Below are 20650 nucleotides of genomic sequence, written 5' to 3' on the forward strand. Positions count from 1 at the left end.
AGAACGAGCGTACGGCAACGGCATAGAAACGACTGAAGCTAAAACTTTGGGTAGCTTCAAGTGCAGACTGGATAAATACATGAGTGAGAGGGATCGGATGTGAATGGCACTTACACAACATGAGTTAATAGGGTTATGAAAGCTTATTCTTTGGGTAGCAGTGGAAATGAGTTGTCGGAAACATTTTTGTAAGTGCGTTTGGGTTTTAGAAAGACCTGCCTAGTATGGGTCAGTAGGCCTGCTGCAGTGTTCCTCCTGTCTTATGTTAAGAACATAAGAAAGGAGGAACACTACAACAGGCCTGTTGGCCCATACTAGGCAGGTCCTTTACAAATCCTGCCTATTATGGGCCAACAGGCCCATCCTAGGCGAATGAGTAATATCGTAAAAGGAATAAACGTGGGACATCGTAACGAGAACGATCGAGGGAGATTGTAATGGGAACATGAATGAAGGACATCGTACAAGGAACGAACGAGGAATGTCCTCCAGGAAACGAACGAGGGACATTATAACAAACAACGACAACCATCAGAAAGGAACGTGCGAGGGGATGCCCACGCAAGCAAGTAACGAGAACGTCAGTGGGAAAACGTGGTCATTCCTCGGAAGACGTCAGGTATCGAAATTCAATAATCTCTTCATATTGGTGCGATTATGCAGAGAGTTTCTTGAGCGGTGAAGATGAGGCTGAAGTCTGATGAATGTGCAGACGCCAACCTCTGAGTTTCTATCCCTCGTGCTGAGTGAAGAGCTCTTGATTCAAGGAACCAGAGGTATTCTTACCTACTTTGAAAATGGTATAAAGCACCGACAAGTTAAAAATAGAAGAGAGGAGCTTACGACGACGTTTCGGTCCGACTTGGACCATTTACAAAGTCACACTAACCAGAAGTGGAGCAGGACGCCTATATATAGGTCATATATATATTGATTAAGAGACTTGTAAGTTCCCCCGTCTTCTAATAACATGTTCATTTTTTCCACTATAGTCTACCTTGTCCATAATTAATATCGTATTTGCTTTGTATGTTTCCTAAGGTGAAGTCCAGGATCTTTCCTTAATTCATGGTATAACTTAAGAAATTCCTGGTATAACTTAACAAATTCATGGTATAACTTGACAAATTCATGGTATAACTTAACAAATTCATGGTATAACTTAACAAATTCATGGTATAACTTAACAAATTCATGGTATAACTTAACAAATTCATGGTATAACTTAACAAATTCATGGTATAACTTAACAAATCCTTGATGGCAATTGTGTTGTAGAAGTCTGAGCTGTGCAACAGTTGGGTATCTTTATTAATGAAAGGTTTCGGTTACACAGTAGGCTTCTTCAGTCAAATACAGAGTCAGCAGGTGTTAGAGTGAAATAAAGATGATGTAATCAGTCCATCAATCTTGGAGAAAAAGTATTTAAGGTGGTCAGTCCCTCAGCCTGGAGCCGAATCCTTCTCCAAGCTGACCACCTCAAATTCTTTTTCTCCAAGATTGATGGACTGATTACATCATCTTTATTTCACTACCACACCTGCTCTCTCTATATTTGACTGAAGAAGCCTACTGTGTAGGCGAAACATTTCATCATTCTTCCCTATATATGGGACAGTAGTGTGATAAATGGTTTAGAAAACCGATATTTAAATAGTGCGACGTTTTTGCAGCATATGGGAATTTTTATTGTGGCGAAACGTTTCCTCAATAAACATTCCCATATGTTACGTAAGTATCTCATTCTACAATGGGTCAGTAGGCCTGCTGCAGTGTTCCTCCAATCATATGTTCTGATATTCTTTCCTTGGTCAAACCTCTTTACGTCTCAAGGCGCTGTATAACCCCTAACAGCAAATCGCTTTAATTGACGATCGAATTTGCATACACTTACAGGGCTATGGGAATCATCTATGGGGTATTATTCATTCGTTTTATTTTATGGCTGCGTATTCTTCACTGCTGCGCACTGACCTATCACGGTTACGCACCGACCTCTCACGGCTTTGCTACTGGGGACCAGAACTGGTCTCCGACCCACGAATAAAAAGCGTCAGTTAAAGAACAAGAAAGCACAACAACATATTGATCGCGGCAGCGGTCGGACCAGACACTAGTGTGGGATGGGGGAGGGGGAAGAGGAGAGGGAGAGAGGGACACTACCTCTAATGTCTTTCCGTGGACATGCTTGTATAAGAACACATCAATCATACAGCTGTCAGGAGCGTGCTGCTGCCGCTGCTGCTGCTCCTGCAGGTGTTCTTTTATTATTAGCCTTACGGCTTTTTATTTCCTCTCATTTACGAGCTCGACCAGCATATGTAAAACAGTAGCTAGTTGACCTATAAAACTTTTTTTAATGTTGCACTTTGTGCTTTTGTTTAGTTGGGTGCCAATGTTGCTCTGCCGAAAGTGAATAAAAGACACTTTTTACAGAGCGAGCTTTGAATGGGACTTAGCTTAGCTCTACAACTCTACACAGAGCGAAACGTTGTCCTAATAAATACTGGCTCTGCAAACGTGTCTGCATTTCATAATGTAGGTTACAGCGGTGTGATACTGCACGTAATATTTTGGTATATTCAGTCTCTTCCCATATTGGTTTCCCATTTGTGTGTGCTAATGTAGTAATTTACATGTTCTCTCTATGCAGCTTTCACCTCTCTTTCAATTTATTTACAATTTGCATATTCTTCCCATGCAGGTTTTCCGCATTTAACGAATGTGTAAATTATTTATATATTTTTTTATATATTGCGTTCTTTTATATATTAGTAATTTTCTTGTTCATTCCATGCGGATTTTGCGGGTTTAAATGAATATAAAAACAATTTACATGTTCTTTCACATTATTTATCATGCACATGAGTAATGCCAACATTTCATACAACACAATTACGTTGGCCTTCAACTCTTCTCTAACGTAGCATTTTCTTATTTGGAGAAGTTCCTGGAGCGAGATATCTGTCACGCAACTCATTTCCCTGGCTCTCCTTCCTTTGAAAGCTTCGCTTTTTACCACACGCACCAGTAGTACCACAATTGTTCACATATAAGAAAGATTTGTGGGGTTTGTAGCACTCATTTTGCCAAAACCTGATTTACATTTGGACAGCCTCCTGATAGGGCCATTCGTCAGGCGATATACACACAGCTCTGCTCAGCGGTGTTGTGGAGAGACACACTCTCATGCCTCCTCTTGTTTGCTCTTAGATTCCCCTGTGTTTCTTGCGCCTCCTGTCACGTCCCTGGCTTCTTATTCCAGTCAAGTTCGTATCGGATGCAGTTGTCATGCGATTTACAGCTACCGTTGTAGTGGTATTCTCTCTCTCTCTCTCTCTCTCTCTCTCTCTCTCTCTCTCTCTCTATTTTTTTTTTTTTACAGGGTTTGACAAGGTTAAGGATCCCTAGCTTTATTGACAAGCTATTTACAGGTTAAGGATTCCTAACTTTAATGGCAAGCTAAGAGCTGTTACCTACATCAGCTCATTTGAAAGCATTTTTTTTGTTATGAGACATACAAGTAGGGAACAGAATGAAGTTGGAGCCATCTGTTGGCGAGCATTTTCATGTGATCAACTGACTTTATCTCGTTGACATCATTATGCTGTACGAATGTGTTCCATACTCGAGTCATCCTGGGTAAATATGATCTCAGAAGGTAAATATGATCTAGAGAAGGGTACAGCCAAAGTGAAGTTGCTGCTTTCTGTCCGTCTTGTGGCATAAAAACTTGTTTCACGCTGTCCTCGAAGTGGATCCAAGTGTGGTACTTTGACAATATTGGCCTTGTACATAACAGTAAGGCCACCCACATCCCTCCTATGTTGAAGGCTCTGCTGAAATGACAGATCTATCCAGGATGGGCCCAGGCGAGAGATGAGACGTCTTGCTCTGTTCTCTACTCTGTCAAGCAGTCGCAGATGAGAAGGGGGGGGTCAGGCAAACCAAGAAAGTGGAGCATACTCAAGGTGTGAGCGTACTTGTGCCTCGTACAGAATCTTGCAACCCCTACTGTCAAGCAGATGCGAGATACGGCGAAGTGCTGTAAGCTTCCTAGCTGCCTTGTTTGCAAGATTTACAACATGGTTCTTCTTGGTTAGTTTGGAGTCAAATTTCACCCCAAGGATATCAACTTCTTCTCCAGGTGCCAACACCCTCCCATTCATCCTTACTACTGCACCAGCATTACCATCATGGTGCCTAGAGACGATCATCATTTGCGTTTTCTCAGGTGCAAATGTTACTTACCATCTATTTCCCCAAGCTGATATAGCTCTCAGCTGGTGATTGATGTAGCTTAGAGCAGCTGGCATTTCTTCTCTTGGATAAGTGAATGTCAGTGTACAGTCGTCTGCATATGCATGTGATTCTGGGATGAGAAGAAGAAGGTCGTTGAAGTAGACATTCCATAACAATGGTCCCAGCACGCTTCCTTGTGGAACACTTGCCCCAATAGGATGTCTTGCGGATTCCGTTCCATTGAGAACTGCACTTAGATATCTACCATGAAGGTAATCACACACACTCTCTCTCTCTCTCTCTCTCTCTTTCTCTCTCTCTCTCTCTCTCTCTCTCTTTCTCTCTCTCTCTCTCTCTCTCTCTCTCTCTCTCTCTCTCTCTCTCTCTCTCTCTCTCTCTCTCTCTCTCTCTCTCTCTCTCTCCCTCTCCCCCCTCTCTCTCTCTCTCTATTAATATCAATATTATTATATTCATGGGAAGGGCTGAGCTCGTAGGAGTCACACAGCACCTAGGAAACAGGAGGTAATTAAGTTTATTCCTAGGAAAGGGGATGGTAATTCCAATTCCTTGGATCAAGAGCTTTTCAACTTGAAGGCATCTTCCATGATGGGTCCATTACGTATCTGTAGAAGCTGTTATGGGTCTTTTTCACATCCATGCACGAGTCGGAACCTACATTGCGTGAGTTTGTACTTTCAGTATATTTTTTAAACAAGAATTTATAACTCAAGTGCTGCGCATAAATCATTCTTGGCGTATTTATAATGTCCACGAATAGGCATAAATCATTGTTGCAATATATAATAATGCCCGATGCAGCGCATAAATCACCCCTGGCGTTACAGAATAAATAATAATCTCGTTTTGTTTCCCATTGTTACGAGCAGACAGTTATCATTTCCAGGAATGTCCCTTTCTGGCTGTCAACTCTCTATTTAACCATGACACGAGGCCTGGACGAGACGACGACTGGTGCTGTAGCAAACAACGACCGTCGCCATAGGAGACGACAGAGATAAGAGGGATTACAAGACTGGCTAGATGTACAGGGATCTCTATCTCACTGATAGTAATCTTGGTGCAACCGAGACCAATTTCGACCTGAATTAGAGAACTATAAACGTTAAATGATGCTGAGCCATACATAGAAAACGGAGGCTGGGACCATTATAACACTTTGTGTTGGTTATTCACACGGGTTCACTGATTCGTGAACTGCAATATACACCTACATATCCCACAACATTGTTGGACGATGTTCAGCCATTAACTGAAATAGCTGATATCAATTATTTATTCATTTATAATTATAACAAAAGACTAATATGTACATATATAAATATATATGTATATGTATATATATATATATATATATATATATATATATATATATATATATATATATATATATATATATATGTATATATATATATGTGTGTGTGTGTGTGTGTGTGTGTGTGTGTGTGTGTGTGTGTGTGTGTGTGTGTGTGTGTGTGTGTGTGTGTGTGTGTGTGTGTGTGTGTGTGGGTGTGTGTGTGTGTAGTATGAAGAAACGAGTTAGGTTTTGTTTATGGAGGTGACTAATGACTGTGATGGTAGTGTTGGTGATATTGGTTAATAAGAGCTTTTCCTCCTAACTGTGGCGGATAATAATAATAATGATGTTATAATGTTGATAACAGTTTGTAGGATAATTTAACAACAATTTAAATAACTGGAATATTATGCTACCTTGTTGTGAACTGGTTGGTTTCATAGGTTTAAAATCTATCGACTACACAAGAGTCATTAAGGCTGTACAGCCCCTGTCAATGATACTTTAATACCGTGATTGTAAAGTATATTTTCAGTGTACATATATATATATATATATATATATATATATATATATATATATATATATATATATATATATATATATATATATATATATATATATATATATATATATATATATATATATATATATATATATATATATATGGAGAGAGCATGCGAAATATACAATTAAACATGATCTGGTGAAAGGAGACTCGAACCTCAGACACAAGGTACAGCTGTTAGCAACTACCCACACTGGACCAATACCTTGGCGTGTAGCATGCGCCTACATGCTGGTCCAGTGTGGGTAGATTGGTAAAGCACACGTACCTTGTCCTAAGGTTCGTAGGTTAGAGTCTCCTTCCAGCCAGAGATCAGTGTTTGTGTATATTTCGCATGTCTCACGAATTCCTTGCATTGTTCAAATCTCTAGTAAGGCTGATGCATGCAGGGGATGAGATGAAAAGCTGTAAGCCTTCTCCTGGAAAGCTGGCTGCCTTGGATCAAACGTGCTACACGCCAAGGTATTGGTCCAGTGTGGGTAGATTGGTAAAGCACTACGTACCTTGTCCTAAGGTTCGTAGGTTCGAGTCTCCTTCAGCCAGAGATCAGTGTTTATATATATATATATATATATATATATATATATATATATATATATATATATATATATATATATATATACACATGCATAGCCACAGTACAAAGTAGCAATACCCCAAACGCTTCATTGAGTTTGTTATTTCTCACTTTATCAAAGAATGTTCCTTGATAATGTGATAGATCACGTAAATGCTAGGAAGAGCTAATTTTCACTGTGGTTATTTTGTATATTAAGACATCACTTGTTTATTGTGATCTCATGACATATATTGAGAGATATCTCTAATGTTTATACAAGGAAAGGTACACGAAGGTACACAGAGTGGTACCCACCTTTCTGTGTATATACACTTGATTGTTAATTGCTCGCGTTTAATGACTCTAGTGATTGTTGACTATATGATTGTCTTTGCTGATTGTGGCGCAGTAACACTGTTATTGTTCCACAATCATATGGTGAATATTTGCTCGCTAACACAACCAAGTTGATGGAGAGTGAGAGAATCCATGTCCATTTTTCTGAGGCTTCTGAGGGATTGTTATAAATTTATTGATGTGTGTGTGTGTGTGTGTGTGTGTGTGTGTGTGTGTGTGTGTGTGTGTGTGTGTGTGTGAGGGCTTCCCCAAAGTTATTTTATGTATATACATTTTTTATGTAATTCTTTGGGGGAATAAGGGTCGTTTAATGGAGACATATAATACAATGGGAGGGGGGAGAATGAACATTATATATATATATATATATATATATATATATATATATATATATATATATATATATATATATATATATATATATATATATATATATATATCCATCTTCTATGTATGAATGTAAGTATGCCTGTGACTCACTGTTCCAGTCATACCGTACGTTAGATAAATTCTCAGTAAACCGAATCAAGCGTCTCCAGTTTCACCCCTGACTGTACGCACAGCGTATAGCGAGAATACGCAATCGGGACGCTCTCGGCTTAGGGAGGATAAGAGGGACCGGAAGAAGAGCTCAAAATAAGGCAATCTCGATATTCCGTGTGTCTGTTAATACATTTTATCTTGATGTAAATACCAAAATGTCAGACTTATATTTTTTACATGTTGTTGAATAATAAAACATTTTTATGAAAATGTAAGAGAATGAGTTTAATTTTCCTTTATCATTCTTTAATATTTATATGTGAGTGTAAATCATATTTTAATAACGATATTTGGTTATAAAACGAGGTATTATTATGAGAATGTATAAAGAGAATGTGATGTTAATGTTGTGTTAATTTATCCAGGTTAAATTAGAGAAATTAACATCAAATGTATGTCATATTTGTATCAAGGTTTTCCTTACCCAATTGCATACATAAATAGTACATAACATATTTTAAACTATGAGGAATGAAGAGCAACATCTTCAGGCTGATCGTTGACGAACTGAACTTCGAGTTTTTCACGTGTACAACAGATTATTATTATAATCAAAAAGAAGCGCTAAGCCACAAGGGCTATACAGCTCGTGTACAACAGAGATATGATCATATTCTTCATGTCACAAAAGTCACAAAAAATATGAGGTTCATAGCAATGAAGCGTTAGTAAAGTAACAGTATAATAAAATACTGAGAGGCGAGGTCAGGAATTTGAGCTCAACATATGCAGACTCAGTTAGGTAAATACTGAGCGCGCGCACGTGTACACACACACACACACACACACACACACACACACACACACACACACACACACACACACACACACACACACAGCAGAGGTATGATAAAGCTCACGGCTCAGGGAGAATGACCTAGTAGCGATCAGTGAAGAGGCGGGGCCAGGAGCTCGGACTCGACCCCCGCAACCTCAACTAGGTGAGTACAACTAGGTGAGTACACACACACACACACACACACACACAAACACACACACACACACACATACACACAAAGTAATGCAAAAAAAGACTCAGAAAAAAGCCATTAGAGAAAAGTGGAATAAAACCTAAAGAGAAAAAAAAATTGTTAACTATCAAACAATTCAGTTTCAGATCAGCAAAAGTCCTCTATATCCAATCTATTAAACTGTCACAAAAATTATACAGCAAAGAAACGAGGTCGATTGCATTTACCTTGATTTAAAAAAATGCTTTTGACTGAGTTCCCCGTGAAAGCTTAATCTGCAACCTACCAAATACAAGAGAATATAAAAGGTAAAGCATAACAATGATGAAAGTTTTTCGCCGCTTACAAAGGAAAAATACTAACAGTAATAAGAGGAAAAATGTCCTCGGGGGAAAAAATGTCATTATCAGAGGTCCTGCAAGGCTCTGTACTTTTCCCCGTTTTTTTTTTTTGTGTGTGTGTATATATATAATGTATTTTCCCCGAAGTAATGAAGTGTTATGAATGTGTTTGTCGATGACGCAAAAATCGTATGAAAAAAAATATAAAACGCTGATTTGACAACTGAATAATGACATTAAACTGTATTATTTGCTACGTATTGCAAATGGTAAAAAAAAAAAACGTTAATAGGCCGTACCGAAAATAGGTAGAATGTGGACTAGAAAACTGTACGTAGTATACAGAGTTACGGCATAGACAACATATTTCAAGAATTTCACAGAGACTCTTGAGAATAACTGATATATTGTTAAAACGTATACATAGAAATGGATCTGAGAGGACTTATAGATATGCTAGGAACATTGTGTAGAGATAGGATGTTCTCCGCCACCTGCAGACGCAGGTATATTTCCCCTCAGCTTATTATATTTATATATGACAAAAGTTCATTTTAATTCCTGTTTTTGGGATAGAATATTCTTGTTTATTGGTGAGGTTACCTCAGCCTTCATGGTCCTAGTGTAGTGGATAGGCTTCACGCCCCATTAACCAATCATTAACCAATCTGTCGCCATTTTATAAATGGTTTACAGTACCGATAAGGTAATCAGTAATACACATACACAACACTAATGTATCTTTATTATCGAAACATTTCGACTGCGAAGAAGGCTTCTTCAGTCGAATACAGGTGATTGCAAGACTGTTCTACATCATGATTATAAGATAACAAAAAAGAGGCACAATACCGTGACTGGAACGATACACAAATAACCCGCACATAAAAGAGAGAAGCTTACGACGACGTTTCGGTCCGACTTGGACCATTTACAAAGTAACACTAACTAGAAGTGGAGCAGGACGGCTATATATAGGCAGGAAGAGGTGATTATAAGATTATAAGAGTTGTTCTACATCATGCCACAGGAATAATATAGAACAAGTAACGTAAATAGCGTAGTGGAAAACTAATAAAGGTAACAGCATAATGTAAAGGTAACAGCATAATGTAAAGGTAACAGCATAATGTAAAGGTAACAGCATAATGTAAAGGTAACAGCATAATGTAAAGGTAACAGCATGGTGTAGAACATGTAAGGTAAACTTCAATTATAGCAGAGGATAATCTTGGTATTAGTAACTGCGTAATTATTGTAAGTAATCACATTTGATCTGAGGTAGGGGAAGATGTCTCTTATTCAGTGGATCAAGAGCCCTTCACCAGTACCTAGGCGTCTCCCTTGAAAGTAAACACCCCACTGATGTAGTCCCGGAGAGCAAAAAAAAAAATCTTTTTAGACTGATCAAGATATGAAACCGACTTGTTGATCTGCGAGGGAACTCACTGTAATTTCTGATGATTCATAATTTAACTCATCTGACTCATTATAAATCACTGGAAATTAATTAATTGTTGGAGCACTTCATATCCAACTTGGGGGAACTGAGGACCTGGAAGATAGGTCGTGAAGGCTGGAAAATAGCTGGATGATGCTCAGAGATGAGAGAGAGAGAGAGAGAGAGAGAGAGAGAGAGAGAGAGAGAGAGAGAGAGAGAGAGAGAGAGAGAGAGAGAGAGAGAGAGAGAACGTTTATTTTAATCCTTATTTTCGGGACTAAAATGTTTCTGACTGATAGTATCCAATTTACTCAGAGGCCTGCGGAATGACCTTTAGTAGCCGAAGCACACGGAGAAAAAGCAGAAGTTAAGAGGTAATTTTTATGTTTCTCTGCACAAAATAACAGATCATACCTAATAATCTCCACAGTATTCGCGATTCCCCGTGAATGTAGTAACTCTCTCTCTCTCTCTCTCTCTCACTCTCTCTCTCTCTTACTAAAGTGATCCACTGTGAAGCCCTCATCTCCCATTATGACATACCTGACACCACCGTCCTTCTTCACCCTTCAAGTAGCTCATTCCTAGGATAACAGCATCTGAGAGTACTCATTAAACATCTCCCACGTCAACAGCCTCCCAAAGATGACATTATTATCAAGAGTCACTGAGGCTCTGATGATGCTGCCGCTGGTGATCAGGTCAGTGGTATCTGGACCACATGTTGAAGCAGCTGTTTGTAGGCAGGTGTTTGCGGTCAAGTGTTCGAGCTAGTGTTTATGACATACTACGAACATGTGAAGGGTTTTAGATGCAAAGAGGAAGAGGGGAAGTGATGATGCTATTACCTCTGTTGTTGGTGCTGCTGATGGTGGAGCTGGTGTTACTGCTGCTTTGATTTTGCTGCTAGTGCTATTGCTGCTGTTTTTCCTATTGTTTCCTGTTGTTGATGCTTCAGATAAGTCTGCTTCTGATGCTAGTGTTTGCTTACGATGCATCTATTCCTGGTGCTGCTCATCCTGCTGATGGTGTTGTTGCGGGTGCTGGTGTGTCTGATACTGGGGTTATTTTAACTGTTACTGCTGTTTGTGCTGCTGTTCCTCCTGCTACTGTTAGTAGTTGTGATCAGTCTGAGTAAATATTATTCATCATTTATTACATGTGTGACTAAATGTTTCCTGGATATTTGACCTAGATATTTTACGTAACCCACGATAACCTGAGTATATATAATTAATAATTTACTATGTTGTGGGTTAAGTAAAATAAAAATTCGTGTCGTAAATATCTATTGATGTGCATTCTCACATATTCTTAATATTATTAATTTATTTTTCAGGTACGTAATTAGGTAGGGATGAATGTTCATTGCTTAAATTCACGCAGTGATCGTTTAGGTAGTTCTGGAATGTACTTTAGCTCAATTTGTGTCGCTAGGTAGTCTCGATTTTAATTCGGCAGTCAGTCGTTAAAACCACATTCTGATTGGTTGACAGTGGCTCTCGATGCGTGGCTAAGAGGGTGCTCTGTCTGTCGTTGCTCCTTCGTGTAGGTTCTTGCTTACTGTCCCAGCCATAGTTCTGACGTCCTGCTGTCTCTTTCAGCGTTTCCAGGTCCTGACGGATTCGCAAAAGGTTCTTGAGTGTTGCTGTCTCTGTGGCGTGCTTGTCCTGCAGTGTTGACGGTTCTGAGTCTTCGTAGAAAAGTCTACTTGTTTGCCGTAGGAACTGGTGGCCGTGTGAGAGGTGGGGGTCAGCAGGCGTGGCGCTCTAGTGAGATATAAACTCTCTTTAAACCATACCTATTTACTGTATATTTACCCATCACTCACCTAGACACTTACTCCAAAATGTGATGCACAGCTGCATTATTCATGTCTCTTGCTGTGAGACTAGAGGCTGCTAATGGTATGTTGTATAGTGCATTACATGCTCATTCTGGCTTATATTCTGCTGAACTGCAACAAAGTCTCAGTATTACAGTTAACCCTGTCATGTACTTAATTATATTTAGTATTCTCTTTTAAGTGTCTGTATCTATCTAAGGTATTTGAGTGAACTAGTTATTAATCTTTTCATAGAATTATTTAATTCATTTGCTTTAAGTTCTGCTATTAATGGACCTTATTCTCATTATTACTACCAAGGATCAGATATTCATAAGGGAACAGTTATCAAAGATTTGATGGGCATCTGTTGTATAATTATTGTACTAACACTTTAAAGAAAAAAAATGCAATGTATTTTATCTCATTCCTTAGCCTCAGACCACGTGACTCACGAACTCGTATTAACGAGATTGCAAACAAATCACGTAATAGGTGAAGCTTGAACCAATGACGAGCGAGTCCTAAAACTCACAGGCCACTGCGCTAACCACTCGGCCAGTTGGCTCTAATAAGGGTCATCCAATATTATAGCAGTATTGAATAATTCGCAAGGGTTTAGCGTACGTTCAAAGCAGATTTCATACTTGCTGGAGTCTGAAATGAATTTGAAGTTGCCGGGGTAATTTGTGACGGGCAACTACCAAAAGGTTTCTGCCTCCCAGCACACATGAAATAGGCAGAGAGACGGAGGGGAGGTAGCAACGTTACATTGGTATCGCTGCTGCTGTTTGTTTTTCTCGCTATTATTACTGATACTAGCTGCAGTGTTGGCGCTGCTGGTGTCTGCTAAGTCTCAAAATCGATGAAACAGCTCCGTCCTCCGCTAAGTAGTTGACAGCACTGAGATTCTTACACGAGGGATATGGTTATCAAACGAGTAGATAAACTGAAATAAAATATATAAATATATCTCCCGGCCTCGACGAATTGTTTTCAAGGGTATTTAAAGAGTGCAAGATGGAACTTAGTCAACCGCTAACGAACACGTTTAATGCGTTCATCCTTCACACGTCTTCCTCCATTTTGATGAAAAGTGGATTTGAAAACAACACATTCTCTGACAAGAAGGAAAAACGCCCACATCAAACGACAGGAACGTATCCACGACAAAAATCTCTATGTAAACAAAACTAAATGTTATAACGAGAAATGTTGAATCCTCTTCGCCTCCAAGTGGGGGGAAAAAAGAGCTTCAGTACAGAAGTATTCTTGACCCTCTTAGTATAAGGTCGGAAGAGTTACATGGGATTCCGTGCCTCCTCCGACACTCTGATACCGTTCCACGTAATTGAATAGAGGGGATTTAAGCTACTCTGTCCTTAAGGGGAAAGGGGAGACACAGGAGAAATGGAAAGTCCTCAGGGTCTGCCTCTGTTTTACTGTGTATCTCTCTCTCTCTCTCTCTCTCTCTCTCTCTCTCTCTCTCTCTCTCTCTCTCTCTCTCTCTCTCTCATTAGCTTATGAAGCATTATCTTATGCGGGAGAGAGATATCATACAACACCATTGCAGTGTCTCTCATAATTTAGCCACATGCAAATTGCTTTCCCTGTACCCTTCATCCCCTCCCTCCCTCCCTCCTTCCTCGACTCTTGTTAACCACCCAGCCCTCGGCTCCTGCTTCTCCCTGGCTACTGCCCCTCCCACAGGGCCTGTCACTCACCCGCTTTCTGCCACCCCTTCCACCCGGCTGTCTACCCCTCCTCCCTATCAATGTCGATTTCGTTCAAGCAGGCAGGAATTCTGGCAGGCAGGTAGGAAGCCAGACAGGTAGAAAGTCAAGCAGACAGATATGCAAGCAGAGAGACAGGCAGCCAAGCAGATCTGAAGCGAAGCAGACATGCCAGCAGGCAGACAGCTAGATTAAAAAGGTATGAAGACAGATTGATGGGACGACAGGCTGGCAAATAGGCAGGCATTCAAACAGGCAAAAATAATAAGTGAAAATAACACGGGTGAATGTAATTGAAAAACTTCGGTCGTTCGTCGGCGATCAAAACACTGTCACTAACTCCTTCTCCTCAAGAGAGACCCCTTGTCTCTTGATGGAATCCTAAATATATCCAGCCGCCTCCACCTCTTAATTGTCGTAGAATACTAAGTTTTTGGCTAGCTCTTTCTGTTGCACAGTGAAATTAATACGGCCTAGCCTATTTCATCTAAACCTGCTAGTGTTGCTAGGCTCGTTATTATTAAACCCGTCAATAATTTAGCATTTTCCCATTCTGCCACCTCCTGTGTATCACACTCTGCAAAAAAACAAAATGAGTTGACGCTTTATCTAGCGGCTTTTTACTCAAACCACCGAGTTCATCATGGGTAAGCCAGTGGTCGTTGCTGCTCTAGCTTACCAGTGTCATAGTGCCAATGGTTGCCCCACCTCCACTCTAGTGCCCGTACTATAGTGCCGGCACCACTGAACTGGTCATCTTATGACAATGACCCGGGACAGGGTTTTTGTCTTTGATGGATGAAGTAACAACAACGGCACCAAAGAGCCTCTCCATCAGTGTCTGCCACTCCTTCCAACACCTCGCCACACACGCTGTGATGGGGTGTGTAAGGTCGTGTTGTTCTTGCGCTCAGTGAATACACATACCGAGAGACGTATATCTGTGTATGTACACCGACTCATGTTATTTTGTTTCTAAGCACAGTATATACATTGTACCAAGAAAAAATGTAAGGAGGACAATAAACATACATTCTGCTCAGTTTATATACACTGAACTATATGTCAGTGTATATACACCTAGGGATGTATATGTTGATATACACTAAGATTTTGCTTTAATCCCTGTATTAGGGATTAAAATACTCTTGAATAGTAGTGTGTAGGGAATATGCAGTAGATAGGCTTTAAACCTAACAGTCCAACCATTGTGATGTCTCGCTTGAGCCGACATCCAACAAAGGGCATCCTTCTTAATTGTCTCTGTTATTGTGGATGTATTTGTTGGTATTTTGCTTGTCATTCCACCACTAATATAAATGCTACTACCATCACTATCACGTCTTCCCTTACCACCACTATCTCGAAAATTCGTTCTCCTACGAGAATTCCAACAACCACCACCACCACAACAATTAACACTGTTACCACTACCACCATAACTATTACCTTAAAAGTCACACCCATCGCCAACTACAACTACCACCACCACGACCTTTAACACCACGTTTCACTAACCACCACCAATACCACCTTAGTCTCTACCACCCTCACCACCACCACCACCACCACCACCACCACTAGTATCACCACAGTGTAACTTTACCGTGCGAGCGACCAAGGTTTCAGTGAATCAACATTAGCTTCAACCAAAGATCAATTTATGAGAGCTTAAGGCAATTTAAAACACAAAATTGTGATTTATACTATAGGAAGGTCACACTCTCAATCCTCCCTGTCTTTGCCTGCCTCTCTCTCTCTCTCTCTCTCTCTCTCTCTCTCTCTCTCTCTCTCTCTCTCTCTCTCTCTCTCTCTCCCTCTCTCTCCCTCTCCACCTTAAAGCTGCACCACCTGAGCTCAGGTGAATTAGGTTTCACCTGCCGACATTCTCACTGTGGAGAGTTTTCTCACGCTTGTCTCTCCGACACATCAAGTTATTTTCAACTGAGGAAAATTAGTGTAAAATATAGGCTCCCGAAATAGTGGAAAAAAATTTATTACATGCTTAAAGAAATGTGTGTGTGTGTGTGTGTGTGTGTGTGTGTGTGTGTGTGTGTGTGTGTGTGTGTGTGTGTGTGTGTGTGTGTGTGTGATTCTTTTTTTGACGAAGTACGTTTAAGAATGCAATTAAATCAGAAAGAGTCACACTTCTTGCTGTTATAATCACTCGACACATTTGAAATATAAACTGTACGGCGTTTCGGCTTATCTTCAGCCATCATCAAGTTGATTTCAAGTTTTATAGTTGAGAATGTTATAAACAGCAGCTTCATGTTAATTAATATGCTGGGGTAAGGTTAAATCTGCAGCACAGAGCTGAATCGCCCTTACGGGTTTAGCCCTTGATTATGGCTAATAATAGTAATCCAAATTAATTAAACTAATAAAGTCTGGTGCCTCTCTTGTAAATGCTATTATTATTATTATTATTATTATTATTGCTAATATTATTACTTTCGTGGGAAAACGCTAAAGCACGTCCTTTAATCAAGGGCCCTTTACATGTATCAAGACACCCCTCCCCCCCCTCATCCTCTTGAAGAGGCAAACAATATGATACAATTCTTGTATATATTAAATGTGGAATCTTCCATGTAAAAAAAAAATTGTAGTCATTATTAGGTAAGAGCCGCTCTTAAAATTGACACTGAAAAACTCTTATGTCACCTGGAACAGCTCCTTAAGAGCACTTACAACGCTGTATGATTTTAATGCTAATAGAAGAGAGCTTAGTTATCATTATAATACTAATGTAAGAGCTCTAATGATTATAATACTAATGTAAGAGCTCCTAGATATGATTATAAAGCTAATGTAAGAGCGCTTAGTTATGATTATAATACTAATATAAGAGCTCTTAGTTATTATACTACTAATATAAGAGCTCTTAGTTTTGATTATAATACTAATATAAGAGCTCTTAGTTATGATTATCATACTAATATAAAAGCTCTTGTAGCCAAATGTCAGTGTTGTATGACTCATCTGTGTTTAGCACTTAATTTTAACTAATAATATTTATAGAACACTTGTCACACGGAGTCTTGCAGTAAGATAAACAACGTAGGTGTTGCTTGTCTTAGACAAGCAACCCATACTAGAGTGTACCTGTGAATGATTAGTTTTTCCATCCCTGGTAATGCTGTCTGAGCCATCCTGGTTGTCCATACCACTCCACCAGAGACGCTGTCTCGTGTCTTGCTTTATTGTACGACTTTCTCAAGTTTCCCATAATTTCGTGGACATCCGGAAAGACGTGCAGAGAAAGCCTCTATCTTTCGATGTTTCGCTCAGGAATGAGCTGTGTTCTGAACGTGGCTTGGTGGCCCCACTTTCACTCTGCCTGAACTCTCTCTTCCACAAATCTCATTACACCGCCGGGAATCCATGCCTCGGTTGGCTCGTATTGGACACAGGTTCTAGAAAACAGTGAACCTGTTTTCGATGTCACGATTAGCAGACGGAGAACCGAGCCTGCACCACTTCTTGCTCTGAATATCCCACAACGGTTTAGGGGTTCTGGGATATATAAAATTCACCTGGTTTAATATTAAATAAAGTTCTCATTAATGAATTACCATCAAAATATTGCTAAACAAATATATAACGACGTGAGGTGATGTAGCATAATAGGTTTTAGCTTGTAAGAAACATTCAGGAACTCTTAGAACTTAATATAACCCAAGTTCAAGATAAAGCGAGAGCAAGGGAGAGAGAGAGAGAGAGAGAGAGAGCCTGTAAGGTGACAGGTCTGGAGTCTCAGAAGACTTTCTCTTGGGAACATCTGCCTGGTGATCATCAAATAAACAAGTTGTGATAAGATCGGCTAAAGCGTTTGTTAGGTGAAGCGTTTATCGTGCCGATCGTGAGGCTGCGGCAGTGCTAATCAACTAGATGAGGTCAGAGAGAGAGAGAGAGAGAGAGAGAGATTACAAGCGAATGTATTCACTCCAAGATGTCAAGGTGTATGTTAGTGTGTGTGTGTTAACCTCACCCAGTTAAAGTTCTCCATTCCATTTTTTTTTCATTTTGCATTGGAGACATATTTCTTAACATCTTCCGTGACACAATTCACTGTTCACTTTACATCTACGGTACTCATCACCACCTAGTTTTAGGGACTGATCCCCTCGTCTTCCACTGCCTTCTGCATATATTTCTACAGTCTTCATATTATGCCCACTGGATGACGAAACGTCTACAAGTAAAGATACCCAGATGTTGCACATGTGTCTAATTCATCTTGTCGATATTGCATATCACTGATACACATCTCAGGTTATGTATTACTAAGAATGAAAAGAGATGTAGCGTAGCATCATGCACATTTTTATGTATTATGAGATGATATCAGTATTTGTCTACAGTTACGTATCATTGTCTATCATGGAGACAACTCTCAGTTATGTATTTACATCAAGAGAAAACTCTTGTAACCCCCTAGTTATGTATTTTTTGTATCGGAGAAAATTCTCTGAATCACTTCCAATTGTGTACCTTTGCTTATCACAAGATAAAACTCTCAGAATCCCCTCAGGTTGTGTAAATCAAGACAGAAAACTCTCAGAAACATCTCACGTTAGGTATCTTTGTGTCAAGAGATTAAAACCACTCTCAAACTTAGCACTAGACATGACCAGCCCTGGAGCAGTATCTCACCAGGGTATCTCTCTCTCTCTCTCTCTCTCTCTCTCTCTCTCTCTCTCTCTCTCTCTCTCTCTCTCTCTCTCCATTACCGTGGCAATGGTATAAAAACAAAAGTCGTGTGTAGTTTTAATCCGTCACGCACCTTAAGACAATTATCTACCTTTAAAGGGGGAGGGAGAGATAAGACCAATTAGCATAAACGCTCACGAACCTCAAACATTAAATAGTTTTTTATATATATATTATTTGTTTACCTCCAATTCCCCCAGTGGACGAAGCTTTTCCTTGTACTGACCTTCCCTTCGTGTTGTTCCCTTTGCGTATTACTCTCCCCTCGTATTTTAGCCTCCCTTCGTATTTTTCCTTTATCTTCGTGTGTCGTGTTTGCTGTAATTATCTCACCTCAGTAAGTATTACTTCTATTTCGTGTTGCATTTTCGTGTGATGGAATTATTTTAAGAGTTCAGTCATGTTGATGACTTCATTTGCTCAACACGAACCGGATTTACTGATATATTATTTTTTGAGGGAGATCTACACCTCAAAATGTACACCATCCTTTACTCGCAATAATCTCTTATTAATTTACGTAAATCTTCAGGTAAATTTTCAAATCTTATTTGTTGTGGTTTCGTATATTATATGCTGCTACCTCTTTCAAAATCTTGTTTGTTCTATTTTCGTATTTTATAAGCTGTTGTCTTTCTTATAATTTTATTTGCTGTATTTTCATATTTTATATACTGCTATCTTTATCAAAATCTTATTTGCTGTAATTTCGAATTTTATAAGCTGCTGTCTTTTTCAAATTCTTATTTGTAGATGAATGGTTCAGAGAACCGACATGTTGATAAATTAGACACATGTGCAACTCTTGGGTATCTTTATTGAGGAAACGTTTCGCCACACAGTGGCTTCATCAGTCCATACAAAGGAGAATCTTGAAGAACAGGAGGAGAATGAGGTAATCAGTCCCTCAACCTTGAGTCGATGTGGTCAGTCCATCAATCTTGAATAGAATACGGCATACGTGCTGAGAAGGAGCTTATAAACCGTTGGCAGGAGAGGTGCAGAAGTCATAGGTCGTGTAACATTTGGGTAGCTTGGGCACGACCTACTTCGACATTGAACAAATGTTACACGACCTATGACTTCTGCACCTCTCCCTGCCAACGGTTTATAAGCTCCTTCAGCACGTATGCCGTATTCTATTCAAGATTGATGGACTGACCACATCGACTCAAGGTTGAGAGACTGATTACCTCATTCTCCTCCTGTTCTTCAAGATTCTCCTTTGTATGGACTGATGAAGCCACTGTGTGGCGAAACGTTTCCTCAATAAAGATGCCCAAGAGCTGCACATGTGTCTAATTTATCAAAATCTTATTTGCTGTATTTTCATATTTTATATTTACTGCTACCTGTACTGCTAAACGAGAGACAAGCGTAGAGTGTTCTTATGAACTGCCTGGCATGAACCACTTGGTCCACTGCAGTGAAGCATTCAGACCCGTGAGTTCAGGTTGGGCACGCCAGTGTTCTTTGCTGCCGTGGTCCAGTGTCATCCGCTACCCACCTTCATGTGTACTTAGGCACACAGTCTTGCATGGCATTCCACCAGACTGCCGTCACCACTGAACAAATTATCTCATGACGAACACCTGTGTCAGGGGTTTCTCCCCCTCATAAATAAATTAGCAACGACAACTGCAGTGATTATTTTCACCTGTTCTTGCGTACTCTTGCTCGTAGCTCATTTGCAATAATTTACTGCTGCTTTTGATACCAAGTTTATTATTTACAACTGCCAGACGCACAAAAAGTTCCTACTATCCATTCACTTCACGAGGGCAGTCATCCCGACCTCGCAAAACTCATTTCAACGATGGCAGTCATTTTTCTGTTAAAACACTCCATTATAAAAAACATAATATACGCCGGAATTACGCGGATGAATTACTCGTGGCATCTGTGTAATTTACGCAAGAACTCGTACCGAGCATCACGTATATTGCGTATACATAATTTTTTAACAAAATGTTTATCGCAGCGGATTAATTCATGATAGTGTGTGTGTGCTACACTTAAATTATTTATAATAACAGAAC

At 39.7% G+C, this 20650-nt stretch overlaps 1 protein-coding gene across 1 annotated transcript in view; it reads right to left on the reverse strand.

The window, feature by feature from the left end:
• Positions 1-11770: 11770 nt before the first annotated feature.
• LOC128684340 (uncharacterized) overlaps positions 11771-20650 on the reverse strand; it is a 319293-nt gene continuing 310413 nt past the window's right edge. The window contains exons 6-7 of the mRNA XM_070098229.1: positions 12266-12294; positions 11771-12106 (exon numbers count right to left, since the gene is read on the reverse strand). Of these exons, the coding sequence (XP_069954330.1) occupies positions 11771-12106; positions 12266-12294 (365 nt within the window). The remainder of the gene's footprint in view (positions 12107-12265; positions 12295-20650) is intronic.

This window comes from Cherax quadricarinatus, chromosome 4 (genome assembly GCF_038502225.1).
Source record: "Cherax quadricarinatus isolate ZL_2023a chromosome 4, ASM3850222v1, whole genome shotgun sequence".
NCBI classification, from domain to species: Eukaryota; Metazoa; Arthropoda; class Malacostraca; order Decapoda; family Parastacidae; genus Cherax; species Cherax quadricarinatus.